Genomic DNA, 15578 nt, shown 5'->3' on the forward strand with positions numbered 1-15578 from the left:
CAATATGCTTTTCTATTTATCTACCCACTACAACTTTCAGGACTAGATTCTCTAAATCATACACTGCAGATCACGGACATCCGGAGCATTGGAAAACTTTACCAAAGTAGACTGGGGCTTGACCAAGAGCTTCTGTAATCTGAAATGTGTTCTTTTTCTGGTTAGGACCATAAAGAATCAAGTTAGAAATTAAAGCGTTTTCCTGTGACTGAAGAAGCCCTTTGGAAGATGCTTCTTGATCAGATTGATTGGCATATCCATCAACAACAATAAAATGTATCAGACCCTTCAGCAATTCTGGAATGTCATTACTCTATCAATAAAAAAATGAAATTCACACCAAATATATTTATCCAAGTCTTAGATCTACACAAAGGAATTTGAAGTGTGCATAGTAAGCTAAAGCAGGCTGCACTCCTCAGACGCCAACTTCTTTCACATGACATGGCTGTGGTTCTAGGCATTCCCATACAGTCGTCACCCAAAATGGCTTTGCTGGGGGTGCTGGATGAAAATTGTGGTGGTGGGGGCGGGAGGGGGGAGTAGGTAATCTAGTTGGACGGAAAGGGATATGGCTCGAACTTGCGAATAACCATACCCACCGTCGCTGAAACAATTGCCTGATGGCATGGACTGGTGCGCTAAATTGGAGGAGCCCATCTATATTGCCAGGGACTGCCCGGCTAAATTTTCTATAATTTGGGACAAATGGTGGGACTTTTATGGCTTATCCTCAACATTGGACTCCTTGGGGAGTCATGTAAATTCATTCTCGGGAAAAGACGGCAGAGAGGAGGTTGTGGGGTGGAGGCATGATGACTTGAAGCACCTTTATTATAGTCTTTGCTTTTTTGTGACTTGTCATTATCGTTTTTTATTTTTCAATCAATAAAATCTGTTGATCACAAAAAAAGCTAAAGCAGAGATCAGGTATTTACGATCTTTTCATTAAAAAATATGATGGTATCCCTACAACAGGAACACAACGGATAATCTCCTCTTGAAATATTTGCACCCGACTTGTACATACTTTTTCAACAGAACATGTTTACATTGCAGTCACATTTGAGTTTGGTAGCCTGTCTAACAAGAGTCTGTTCCTTCTAATTTTAGTTATAAGGAGGGTGAATCGAACAGGACCATGTCACAAATAAAAAGGCTGCAGAAAAAGCTAACTCACCAGCTCCTCCAACTTAAATACCAGCGAGAAAAAAAGAATGAAGAGCACCGCTGAAGACTTGGTCATTGTGTACCTAGAATGGAGGAATGAGAGAGGAAAGGGAGGAGCGTGAGCAGAGAAGCAAGTGACAGAGGACAATTAAAACACAACATACCATCAAACAAGGCTGAGGTACAAAGACACTGGATTGCCAGAAAACTGCTTGTGACACATTTGTCTGCATTCCAGATGATGTCGTGTTGGATGAGAAGTCCCAATTAAATGATTGTCTAAAACGTTTTTTTTTTTATCCGGTAACTTGGAGCTATATACTGTGATTTCCGTTTAGGAACATTGATCTAAAATCATTGTACAGGTCTCTGCAAATCGACTCCCTGAGTTAGAAGAGTACAGAGATTAGGGTTGGAAGTTCAAAATGTAATCCAAAGACTGGGGACATTATTAACACAAATATTGTGAAGATGTTCATGAATAAATTTGGCAGCTGGTCCCACCAGGCAATCTATCAACCTGGTTACTGTGATCGACCACTAGAGTCTAGGTTCATTAGCATCGAGAATGCAATGTTTTTGAGTGAGATTTCACCAACATACGTTGGTTTCTATCATTTCATTTTACAAATCATGAAGCCCTAGCCAAGAAATGTTCAGAAACGGAGTGGCACAACCCTACATATCAAAATGTAAATATTATAGAGCCTCCTGAGCAATCCCTTATATACAGCCATAGGTTGTTCAAAGGTTAAGATTGGTCTTTCTTTTTATTCCTTCATCTTCACTTTCATTCAAACGTCTTCAGCAAAGATTCGTAGCCAACACGTGATTCGTCTTTCGGTATATAAGCCACTGACTTCATCAGGGCCTATGTATCACCAAACTATTTCCTACAGTCCTGTGTCAGTATGAATTAAATGGTCATCAAAGGATCGAAATGAATTTCTGAAATACAGACGGATGCCTGGACTGTCGGGAATGATTATTTGGACTGTGGACTGCTAACAAGTGAGGTGAAATGTTGGCAAGGAAACCACGATATTGGTCCTTTGATTACAATTTAATTCATTCTAACACAGAACTATAGGACATAGTATAGTGATACGTGGAGCCCTGATGAAGCCAGTGCTTGATCTACTGAAAGACGAAACACGTGTTGGCTACGCATCTTTGCTGAAGTCGTTTGAATATATGTGAAGATGAAGGAATAAAAAGAAGAAAAACTAATCTTGAATTGACATTTGAACAGCATACTTTTGTATATAAGGGGTTGCTCAGGAGACTCTACACTATTTAGTTTGTGGGCAGGCTTCTGATATTTGGACGCGACAGACCACTTCCTCTCCTTGGAGCACCATAATATAAGTCTCAAGATTATGAGGGTAACATACAGGTGTTGCAATCTATAACCTTGTCACTTCAATTTTTTGTTGTGTCAAAATGTAAATTTTTTAATGTCCAGAACATTCTTATGGCTGTACAGTCTTAAATGTGATGCACTGAGCTCGATTTCCCTAGACATCACTAGATTCCAAAGCACCCTATTTCACAGTCTGCTTCTTTACACTTAATGTGCAGTGCTCAACACCAGTAACAAGTGCTTAGAGCACTATCTATCTATCAAATCTATGTCACATTATTGTTTATATGGCAAAAGTTCTATGAAAAAAGTTTTATGACCCATAAAAAAAGCCAATCAATTAAAGGTTACCCGAAGACAAAAATCTGTGAGAAAGTGGCTATCATGAGTTCATTTACATGGACAAGTCATTTGTATTCCACTTCACTATCTAAAATTCTGGATGCAGGCGTTGAATGTTGCAAATGGTTAATATCCAGACAGGTGAAAATGAGTGGGCCCACAACCAATATCAGAGGTGCAGTTACTACTACCACAGTTCCTACTTTTTCTTTCCAATGAAAGGGCGAATCAGCGCCTCTAATCCAGTGTGAATGTGTAAGGTATACGTAAGGCTCAGGGATGCTAGGTGAGGTCAGTGGACCGCTCACAGGAGTGAACAAGGAAGTCGATCAGTGCCCACAATATGGAAGAGCAGGTGACTCCTGCACAAGAGCCTACCCTCACCGCTGCCCTGGCCACACTGGTGTATAGGTTAGACTTTTTTTTATATAGCACAGGTATAACGGTTTTGTCGTTGCAAAGCAGTATACCCCATTAGCCAAATGTATGGAATTCAACTTATTGATCACTAAAACGATGAAAGGTTCAGCCTACCCCGACACAAATCTATAAACGTGAAATGAGGTCGACACATTTGAAATCCACAAGAAAGTCGCTGAGCTACCTTTCCGGCTAGTGACAGCAGAGATTCTGCTCTTTTTTCTCCCATTATCACCTGCGACCATTTCTAAAAGTAACCCCACTGCAATCTTCACCACCCACAAAGTTCAAGATACTAGAAAGATTCAGGAACAGATTATGCTCTGCAAATACTTACAGCGAGACAGTGATGTACAGAAAGCTCCAGTTTGACAGGCCAATGTCTAGCGCTGTTGCCAGAGCTAATAGGAAAGACAAAAGGATCAGAGTTAGTGAGAAGCAAATAAGATGATCAGATGTTTTCCCAAACAGACCACAGAAGTGCAACAGCAATGAACTCAAAATGTACAAGTCTGACTAGGCAAGAGAAGAAGGTTACCAAAAAGTATAGCAGAACACAAAATCGTAACAGCTGGCTCTGTACACAGCAATACGAGTCGAGTCATTGCAGTGGCACTTAAGCGGCAGTGACTGTAGGCCAGTATCTTCAAGGTAATTTATTCCAGTTAGAGTACATGTACACAGGCTTGGTCTAACCAGGTTTCGATCAAGAAACCCAGAAGATCTACAGCTGAGTTAAGACCTCTGGTCAGACGGCTTGGTAGCTGGCACACAGAGAACACAGTCCTAATACATCAGCTAGATGCAGAGGCAGATACAACACCAAATGAACCATTCACAGCACAAGACATATGGTACCTCATTTCCTTGCAATACAAAAGCCCAGATCAACATTCAGCAATGATTTTGCAAAGTTTTCTACACAATGAACTAACAACCAAGCACAATATCCAAAATCAAAACATGGAACACCACCCCTAAAGCGAGATTAGTCACAAACAACAAGTATGTAAAATGAAGGCACAGACAAGGGACCAAGATAAACACAGCAAATTCTAACAAACAAGCATCAGGCCTCCCGTATCTGATAAGACTGGGGAACTCATGCAACACTACACAGTATTAAGAGACATTTCTACAGCACTCGGAGACTAACAACATAAAATGGGCTCAAATGATACAACTCAGGCATACTCCACTACTCAAAGGATAAGAGCACAAGAACACAATGTATACCACCAAGTACCCAAATATCCATGCTCACAACCAGACCAAGGGCCAAACACTATCCTCAAGCAAGCAGAACCCATGACAGGGGAAAGGTGCCAACACACCTTCTCATGTCTGCTAAGCCCATACCGTAACCATTTACAATCAATCCATTGACTTCACCATCGCACCCAATAGCTGAAAGGAAGCTACTGAGGACTGATTGTTAAAGGATCCCAATGTCGTACCAGTTAATCCTAGCAGCTTCTACACCACTTCTTGCATTACATTTAGGCAAAGCTAATAGAATGAATCATACGCTTTCTGACTTTCACCTGGTTGACCGCATACGTGACTCGACAAGCTAGTTCTCGCCCTTAACATGCAACAGGCGTTACTTTACAAGTCATCATGAAGCATCTTCTATTGGTTGAAGGATCAAGATGGCATAGCAGCTCTGACAGTCTTAGGTCTACAAAGCAGTTCTTGGCATTCGATCACATTTTCGCTGGGAAAGCGCTACGCTAGCTATCTCAGTTTATTTTGGCTAGATCCCAGGCTGTAAAACACACAAGGTGATGGATGGAATGATGCACATTGGCAAAACATTCAGCCCTAGTCACAGATCTGGGTTTAATCCATCATTATTTTGCTCACCACGTCACCCCAGTTCAGACATAGCCATATGCAAATCAGTCTTGAGCCTGTGCCTCATGGGAACAGTCCAGCCCGAACTGCCAAGCCATATCTTCCCTGGACCGGAATCAAGCATCCTAGGGCCGGTTTCTGGCTATCAGCAGACATCAGCCAGGAAAGCTTGACTCCAGTGGCGTAGTGAGCACAGGACCCACGTCTGGGCATACCCTTCTCACATAGGGCAAACAGCAAAACACACAAGATGATGGATGGAATGTTACACATTAACGATGGATTAAACCCAGATCTGTGACTGGGGGTGAATGTTTTGCTATTTTGCTCACGTCACCCCAGTTCAGACATGGCCATATGCAAATCAGTCTTGATAGTCCAATAATACTGATGTTTGAAAGGTGGGTGCAAGTTATTTTGCATAGGCTGCTATGCTATCTGGTGGTTTGAACAGGGCGTGTAGGGCCTAGTAGTACTAGGAGGGTGGTGGAAGATGCAGGGGAACCTAGTGAGCATATCTTTGTGCCCTCACTTGATTTTTAATTTTCTCTGGGCAAGTTATATTGTGTATGCCAGCTGTTTAGGGAGTGCTGTTTTACAATTACTGTATTTTGCTTACAATAGGTTGTGGGGTGTCGGTGTAGCGATTGTAACCATGGTTAATGGGGCTATATAGGTGATGTTGATGGTTCAGTAGTAGTTAGTTCACCCTGTAAATGTATATGAGGGGTGTTACTTAGGATAGCTAAGTCTTTAAGGGGTAATACAAATAGATGGCATAAACGAGTGGCCACTTATATGGTATTCTGAATTAAGAGAGGCAATGCTTCTGGCCCAAGGTTCTCTGCATGCAACATAACAGGCCGCACCCATAACCAGACTTTCTTTATGTGGGTTTTACACAATAGAGGCTCAGTTTAGGAGATGGAGCTCTAGCGAACAGGTGACCTGAGCCAATGAGAACCCTATCATTAAAAAACATTTAATGAGATCAAAGTGACATGGTAAATGCTGTGTGTGCTTCTCGTGAAAATAATCTTACTCAAAGCCATATTTCCAGCTCAATGAGGTGCTATGGATCAGCAAAACTGTACCTTTTTCTAGCTACAGATCACCTAATGCTGATTCCGATCTTTGAGGAGTTGGGTACCAGCCATTAGATAATAGAGTTTGGTCAGAACAGGTCAAATGTCAGGAGGCATTTTTAGCCCAGACACACACACACACACACACACACACACACACACACACACACAAATATACATAACGTCAACAATGCTAGCACTTACCTGTCGGAGCCACTTTTTTCAGATATTGGGACCATGGTAGGACGACCCTTGACCTCTTGTTGTAACATCGCATTGCCACTCTGCTCAGTGCAGACATTCCAAAAATCATTACTAGGTGCACAAGAGTCATGAAGAGGGGAAAATGGAAACTCTGGGAATAAGACACAAAAGTACAGATTTACAATTTGCCAAACGATGAACGTGTAGAGATTTTAAAAATCTTATAGCCCCCGTACCCCCTCCCCCTCCCCCACCCCCACCACCACCGTTGTTTTGCATGGAAAACATGCAGGCGAATCCTAATACATTTTTTATGGACTAGTGATATTGGGCTGGAATGAGGGTGTACATACAGGGCAAGCAGACTGCCTCTTTTGCATGGGATACGGTGTGTTGGCGAACAACGTCGTCACCCGATACACGGCTGATCTGGGGGCTGCTTTGCAAGGTGCCAACTTAGTAGCTCCCAGGCTGGGAAGTGCGAGTCTGCCAGTACTACAATATGCTGATGGTGCAGTAATAATGGACCACACTAAAGTGTGCCTCCAGAGAGCCCTGCATGCGTTGGACAGATACAACAAAGCAAACTCCCCGATGGTCAACCAGGGGAAGACCAAGGTAATCGTCTTTGGGAGCCATCATTTCAAAAGGCAAGTACAATGGCTCTTGGGGGATTTACAAATCGGCACAGTGGCTTTTTATAACTATCTTGGTGTTTGGTTTTCTAAGCGGGCCAATGCAAATATTCATATAAACCATCTGAACTCCAAGGCCAAGAACGTCATACACTCGCTAAAGCAGCTGAGCCAACATCTGCTAAGCCCTACAGTGGCCCCAATACTGATGGCACTAAAAGCAAAACTGCTTCCAGCCATCAGTTAAGGTCATCTGGCCTTCCCAGGATCACTAGATGCCTTCTAGAACCAAGTCCAAGCTAAAGCCTATAAATCAGTGCGGCTTGTTCCACGGGCTGACAGAAAACCAAGGCTGAGATTGGAGCTCGGCCTTGAGAGGCTGGACCGGACGTGCCAGGGGGACCATATAAAGTTATACCCAAGGATCCTGAGGGCCGCAGCTGACTCCCTAAGATACCAACTGAGATCCGCCTTGGAGGAGGTAGGGACAGTTTGGAACGCCAATCTGGGCCACAGAATCAATACTTTGAAGATAGAGGCAGCGAGCCTGCGACTCTTGTAAATCCCGCTTACGGCCTGGAAGAGAGCAGTAAACAAGCAAGTTCATGAAACATCCTTTTCTCAAGACATCAAAGCCCTCTGCTCAAGATCCAACTTAGAGCCACTGAATAAATCATATATGCCGGGAAAAGCCCAACTCCATCTTAACAAGGCCCTGACACTGCAAGTCTGCAGTAAAATACTTTTTATGAGACTATTAATGCTACTTTTCACGGATTTCAATCCAGCATGGGCATGTATGGGGGGGGGGGGGAAATACAGATTGCCGGCTGTGCTCCTTTCAGAAGGAATCCTGGCTGCATCTCCTGGTTTGCTGCCCCAAACTAAATATTGATCGAAGGTGACTTATTCGCCTGATTTATTTCGCCAACGGGGCAAAGACCTGGAGAGGCCTCAGCCCTATGCTTCTCCAAATCAACGACAATTAATCTAGCAAGAATGAGATGAGGAAAATGACGAATCTGAATAGGATTGCCTTAAAGGAGTCACAGGAATGCAACCTTGTTCCTGTAATGGACATGCCAAATGATGCCGAAGCAATCAGGGTGGCCCCCGTCAGGCACTAAGGGGTCTCACCCAGCTACTCAAAACTATCAAGTCCGAGCATTTTAACGTTCTGTATCAATGGTTTTAAGTATAAATGAAAAATGGGTAATATTGGGGATTGCACTATGCACCCAAAGCGCTGTTGTTTTAACGGTTATGATTTTAATTAATCGATCAGTTAATAAAAAATTCCATTTTACTTTAGTTTTACTGTGGGGGTAAAAAGTAACCCAAAGAGGAATTCCATTGGTTTAATGGTTATAGTTTGGCATGCACGAATAAAAGAGGCTTGGATGCAACAATATGCAAAGAGTTAGGCCTTTACACAAAGCGTGAACAACACACATATAGAGCGGCTAAAGGTTGAGTTCACTCACAAAATCTTAATGCATAGCCTGGTCCTGAAGAAAGCCACCCAACCATTTAGCCAAGATATGGCTGAAATACGTAGATGTCTCGATATAGAAGCACATTAAAACTCCATACACATCAGCCTTATTTTTGTCTGGTTAAAGGATCCAGAGAATAAACATAACAAGCCAAAAAGGTACCTGTAGGCAATTTTTACAGCTAGAGATCCCAAGAACAATTAAGCACTCTGTTGTCTCAAAAATTTCGAGCCCGCCCAGTTACACTAGGCAGCTCTGGTGAGGACCCTAGGATGAAGCATGCCACTAGTGACACTATTGAGCGATGGTCCTTTTAACTTAGAGATGACCCAGGAGGTAATCCACAGAGCCTCACAATTGATTTTGGGGTATTCACTCTTTTTGGATAAAGAAGTAGTCTAGAGTGTGCCATCTAGACAACAGAGAAAAAGGAAGAACAGATTGATGAGGTAAAAGTTACCTGCTATTGCCCATTTTCTAAAACATACAATGTAGTTGCTGATCAACTGTGTCAAAAAGTGCCCCAGAATTAATTAGATCTCCAGCCCTTTGAGCTCTATAAAACTATTTTTTTTAAAGCCTAAGGAGGTGAAACACAGCCTTGAAAAAACGTTTGCTCCTTTTAGGCATTGCATACAGACAGGTTTTAAGATGTATATATTCAAACAACTCCTTGTGGGCACGGCAGTACCTTAGTGGTCCTAGAGCCAACCCACTGCCTATCTCTGGATGGCTTTCATGTCATTTGGATGCATCTTATTGAAGGCTTGGTTTCCTATTCTTTGAGTTTCTCATTCCACAGAGCATTGCTTTTTAGGTCTCGCCTGAGTCAATGCGCTTGTGCATTGCTCCGGCGAGATTATAGTAAGGGGAAAAGAACAGTCTACCAAAACGGCGGATTAGACACAGTTCATGTGATCTATGCGCATGCACAATGCAATCCAGCACACACCACCATTTGTCTGTGCTTCGCAACAGACTTCAAAGGCTGCCGCTCCCCCCCCAATCAGACTTCAAAGGCTGCCGCTCCCCCGCATCAGAATTCAAAGGAATGCGCTCCCACTCCCTCGCCCCCAGCCACAGCAATGCTGAGAGCTTGTTTTGCTTGTGTGCTTGCTTCTTCCTTCCTTGGCCCTGGGTGTTTTCCGTGTTCTCCCATTCAGTGCCTTCTCGACCCCGTACTTGATAGCTGTTCAAGCACCAACCCTCGCTGCCTCTATCATTATACACTCTCCCTGTGTTTTCCTGTTTCCCCTTGCTTTTTCCCGGCTCCATCATTCTGTGCTGTGATAAACTGAAGGGGCTTTGTAGCACTCAACCCTGCGTTTGCTTAGCTTCAGTCTCTGTGCTGCTGCACAACATCACTCCGGTACACCACCACATCACTCAGGGACACCACCACATCACTCCGGGGACGCCACCACATCACTCGGGGACGCCACCACATCACTCGGGGACGCCACCACATCACTCGGGGACGCCACCACATCACTCGGGGACGCCACCGCATCACTCGGGGGACGCCACTGCATCACTCGGGGACGCCACCACATCACTCGGGGACGCCACCACATCACTCGGGGACGCCACCACATCACTCGGGGACACCACCACATCACTCGGGGACATCACCACAGCACTCTAATACACCACCACATCACTCTAATACACCATCACATCACTCAGCCCAACCACATCATCACTCAGCACTACAACAGCACTGTCCTTGCTTGCTACCAATAAACATTGCCATAGCCAATAGGACTCGCATTAGGTAAGTGTAAGCTATTGGCTTTGTGAGTAACGTTATTAATTTATATATTTTCAAAGACAACACATATTTAAAAAAATTGTCATTTACAATACCAATAGCTCACGCTTTCCTAATGCGAGACCTATTGCATTGCAAATGCTTGTTTACTATCCATTTGAATGGATGACTTATGCCCTTCGACTGCTCATATCAGGGAACTATATACATATATAGATTTTTTTGGAGCACTAAATGATAGTCCATGTGTTTTTCTTGCGTTCACCCCACATGATGCTTTCCCACTTTCCCATACCTGCCCTTTCGTGCTCAGTACATGCTCAGATCCCAGCTCCTTGGTAAAAGCATAGCAACAAGTATATTTCGGCTAAGCTTGACTAAAGAACAGATTTTCGGGTTGTCTTAACACCAGTGTTCCTTAGCTGTACATGGCCGTTCTCTCAAAAGGTCCACAAATCTAGCACCAGGCTGCTGCAGAGTAATAGTTGTTACAGTTCAGAGTTGTGTAGAAAGGTAATTAGGCCTTTGCAAGCGATACTACATCTTCAAGCTCTCAACTGCTGCATCACGACCAATCACTTAAAATGACCACTTTACAGGGTGTGGTTTCACTGCTCCTAGTGTGGCATTATACGAGACCCTCAAGGTTGACTTCCATATGCCTATCCATTATGCTCTAAGCCAGTACCGGAGGAAAATGGGAGGATCTGGTGTTGGTGGAGCCCAGCCTAAATAACACTTTTCCGGGAAGGTCATGCCCCCTCATGTGTTCAGGAGCACATGTGAGCAACCTTACAATCGAAGTCAGGTGGTTCAGCACAAGAAAGGCTACTACACATCAATGTGCTGGGCCCTAGCAGCAGTGCAGCTTGCTGTTTCAGCTAATCAGAAGCAAATACACAACAACGCTGTTCTCATTCATACAGGCAATATGACAATCATGTACTACAATCAGAAGCAAGGGGCACCACTTCATCACAACTGTTCCATCTAACAGATAAATTTGGCATTGCCCATTCGCTACCAAGCACATTTTTAGGAGAAACAAATATCAGAGGTGGACAACAACTTTACAGACATGCTCAACAGAAGCCGTCAGCAGATTAACAAGCGGAACCTCTTCACTAAGGTTATCAACCATTACTGTCAATATTAGCGCACCTCAGTAGCTGAGCTGTTTGACACACATAAGAATGCAAAATGCCAAAACGTAGAGTCCAGGTATCATCCCCAGCAGTCCATAGGCAATGCCCCATGAATCAGCTGGTCAGGGATATTGGCAGATGTTTTCCATGCTACCACCAGTTCTGTATTTTACCAGAAAAATACATTAATCTAATGAGGTTGGTATTCATAGCTGCGACCTGGTTAAACATCCATAGCTCTCAGTACTTCTCAAAATGTCAATTAAGCCTCATGAAAAGGTGCAACTATGTCCAAATCGGTCAACTCAACATCAACATTAGCACATCCCACCCTCAGGGAGGACGCATCCGAAGGACTTTTTAGAATTTAGGTATCTACAGCTTCCTAGAGAAAGTACAGTAATGCTAACAGGCTATAAAACCTACCACTTGAGCAGGTTATGCTGCTATATGAAACCACTTTATCCATTGCTGCCATAATTTAAACATCAAGCCACTAACAGTCGGAGAACAAATTATCATCTGTTATCTTTGCAAAAGTCAGAGCTTGCACACTCTTCAATACATATACACTTCGCGGCATCAGCTGCTTACTTGCAGAACATGCAACATCAGTCCATTTTTTTTTAAATCCTCTTGTTAAAAGCTTTATGCAATGTTAACTAAGGTGGAATACCATCTACACTGGTACCAATCTATTTATTCGGATTACAATATTCACCTTTATGTGTGGGGCCGCCTTCTGAACCCCCATTCATGTGTGCCTCAACACTAACACTTACCCAAGGGGAACAACGTAATCGGAGGTGGAGTCTGTATCCTGGTGCATTATTTCAGGGGAAGGACCGAGAGTCCTTTCACAACGGAAACTCCTAAGAAAAACAACTTGCAACATCTAATATAAAACAGTAGATGGTAGGAGTACGCAGAGCATATGAAACTACTGCACTACAAGATGCAAGGCAATTGTTACAGATAACTAACGTTTCACTTCTCCGTACTGGGAGTCTTAATTCGACCTTAAACATTGAATCTCTTTGCCCATGTGCAGATCCCAGATCAATCGGTTCTCTGCAGGCAATATTACATGTTTTTATTTTCGCTCTATAAAGAATACAATCAGGGAATAAATTATAATGAAACTAAAAGGCTTATTTAGAATTTCCAAATCCCTTTCAAAAGAAATTAAAAGAAAAGGGTAGCTGCGTCAAAGACTTTACTTAATGTTCAATTTCATAGTCATCGTGCCTAACTTAATGGGAGAGAAAGGATTTGGTTAAGTGGGGAGGGTATGGCAACATTGTTTCTTCTCGGAAAGCTGAGGAGTTAATGCATTTCTGCTCAGACAAGCTGAAGGGGTAGACTTTTCACCCTTGAAGGTCTTTCTGCCATATGGTGACTGACTCAGGATGCCAATAAAGGAAAGATTCCTGAGCCAGGCAGAAAACCTAAATGCTGGAAGCCTCTTTTAGGGTATCCTTCGCTGAAACCTGGAGACACGATTCAGGATCCATTACATTTTAAGTGTGGTCTTTTGAACATCTGGAGGAAATTCGGGAGCAAAAGCTGGAGCTACTCGAGACCCATCAGAATCATCCTGATGTTTGACAGGTTCAGAACTGATGAGATCGTTTGGATTAGGAGTAAGGAAGGGAGAAGCACAGACACCCTTCAAGTTCTCTTAGGCGATTCTGGTCTAAATGGCAGCCTTCATATGCTAGACACCTGGAAGGTGAGCAGATGCAGTGCAAGAGATTCCTACTACTAACAAGTGACAAATTGTTAGATCTTCTCCCAATGTATTCGGTTGTTTGTGTTGTCCATTTAAACAAGAATGGAGTGTTTAAAAAGGTACATGTAGCCAGACGATAACCCGGAGCAACGAAAGATTTGTCATTCTGAAATGAAGTTCTAACGAGTGTGCAGTTATTACTCAGCAAAGCTAAGTATGAGAAGGAAATAGCTCACTTCAGCACATTCTTCTGTTGAGACAACCATCGTTGTAGTAACTTCAGACTTCAACTTCAGTTTGACATCAGAGCTGATCAAGAGTGGACTTGATTTGTACGTGACACACCGCTGTATTAATTTTCAAGAAGAATCACACACACGAAACACCCAGAGCCAAGTAGCAGCAATGTTACAGCACAATACAACACAATACAGCTCAGACCTTCAGATACATTCTAAACTGCGTGTGCAATGGCCATCATTGATATGATATATATATATTGAAGAAAAACAGAAAGAAAAAAAGAGAAAAGAAAATTTAAAGCAAGCAAACTGCAGTGGAAAGCTATGCCCGTCTCAACAATCTCATGCAACCTTCAGGGAAGTACATACAAACTAACAAGAGTAAAATTTCCAATATCACAGCAGCAGCTTATCATTTTTAATCACCAATGTCCAAATTATATGAAACAGTGACGTTTCTTCTTTCAGACCATTAATACACAGGAGTCAGTGATGTGGAGGTCAAAATTTATATTCATCAAACCAAGATTTGCAGCCCAGCCAACGCATTTCGACGCCAACGCATTTCGTCGTGTGGGTCTAAATGCGTTGGCTGGGCTGAGAATCTTTGTTTTGGTAAGGGGTTCATGAGCAGTAGGACCCTAAAGGTTGAAGTGCAAGTATTGTAGTCAGTTTGTTTCATGTCACTTGCATGGCTCTCATTGGGCTACTGCTTTTACTATAGTTGTTAATATTCAGCAGGTACCCTGGTAGTCGAAAGAAATGTACTGAGCCCCCATTCTCGTGTGGCGCCTAGAAGTGTTTCAGTGGCATTATCCATTATTAGTATGTGACAGTTAATGTATTAGCTTGAACAAAGGCGAACACCACTTGCACTACAGATCCTGCAATAGTAAGTGGCATAAGGTATACATACTTAAGTACATATGCACCTTCATGGTGGTCTCTCGTCTGATTTAGCTTCTAAATGTCCAAGCTAGACTTCTCATTCAGTTTCTCTCCCTGTCCCGGATTCACTACCTTGCCCATTCGACTTGCTCAGGTCAAATGGCAACCTCGTCCGGGCCCGAAATGCTCTTAGGGGAAAATGGGAGGCAGACTGACTCGAAAAGGACTATGAGGAGTGGAGAGAGACGCTTGCATCCCCCAAGGAAATAGCAATATCAGCCAAACTTAGACTGATTCAACTGAAAATCCTTCACCGGGTCTATATCTCTGGCACAAGGCTGATCCTGATGGGCCGAAGTGAAGATGGACTCTGCCGTAGAAGGTGTGGGAAGGTTGGCACCTTCTTTCACATAGTGTGGGAGTGCCCTGTGCTACACACCTATTGGAAACGGGTACTTCATTGTATGCATGAGGTGTGGGGGTAGAGTTGCGTCCAGAAGTTAAGAGGTGCCTTCTGAACATTTGGGAGCCCACAGACCTACCATCAAAGGGCAAAATATGGGTAACGTTAGGATTGACAATTGCAAAGAGAAACATAGAGAGACTGTGGGGGGCAGTAACAACTCCAACGCTCTGTTCCTGCAAGAAGGACATGGACAGGTGTATGATCCATGAGAAGACAGTATATGTGGCCCGGAGCTGCCCCCGGAAGTGGGTAGCAGTGTGGTCCAATTGGAATGATTATCGTGGTAACATATGTGAACCCCCTCGACTTAACCCCATTGACGAGCTGATTAAAATGTGACCTATAGCTGAATTGGCACTATCCAGAGCTTTCCTGTATTATAAAAGATCTATGTAAACTGTGTTTTCCAACAATAATCATGTAACAAGTGTACTCCCTGTATGTGATGACCACCTAATTTTGTTTCCTTTGCAATAAAAAGATTTATAAAAAAAACAAAAATAAAACTAAAACAATTTTAATTAAAAAAAGATTTGTCAATGAATTATGTGATGAACCAGGACTACGAGCTATGGTATGAACAACAACTGTCTCTCTCTTCTTTAACAATAAATCAATTTGTATTTTTTCATTTGATCATCCGGTCTGGTTATATGTTGGCTATATATGATTCAATCTTCTGAAGTATGGATAAATGAAAATAGAGGGGAAAATTCAGGCTTGAATGCTACGTACGGAGTGGATGTTGTGTAGCTAATATAA

The 15578-nt window shown here is 42.9% G+C and overlaps 1 protein-coding gene across 1 annotated transcript in view; it reads right to left on the minus strand.

The window, feature by feature from the left end:
- The window catches only part of SLC35H1 (solute carrier family 35 member H1), a 99580-nt gene that overhangs the window by 59687 nt on the left and 24315 nt on the right, over positions 1-15578 (minus strand). The window contains exons 3-5 of the mRNA XM_086932588.1: positions 6442-6592; positions 3633-3696; positions 1181-1253 (exon numbers count right to left, since the gene is read on the minus strand). Of these exons, the coding sequence (XP_086788714.1) occupies positions 1181-1253; positions 3633-3696; positions 6442-6592 (288 nt within the window). The remainder of the gene's footprint in view (positions 1-1180; positions 1254-3632; positions 3697-6441; positions 6593-15578) is intronic.

This window comes from Lissotriton vulgaris, chromosome 7, assembly GCF_964263255.1.
Source record: "Lissotriton vulgaris chromosome 7, aLisVul1.2, whole genome shotgun sequence".
Lineage (NCBI taxonomy): Eukaryota > Metazoa > Chordata > Amphibia > Caudata > Salamandridae > Lissotriton > Lissotriton vulgaris.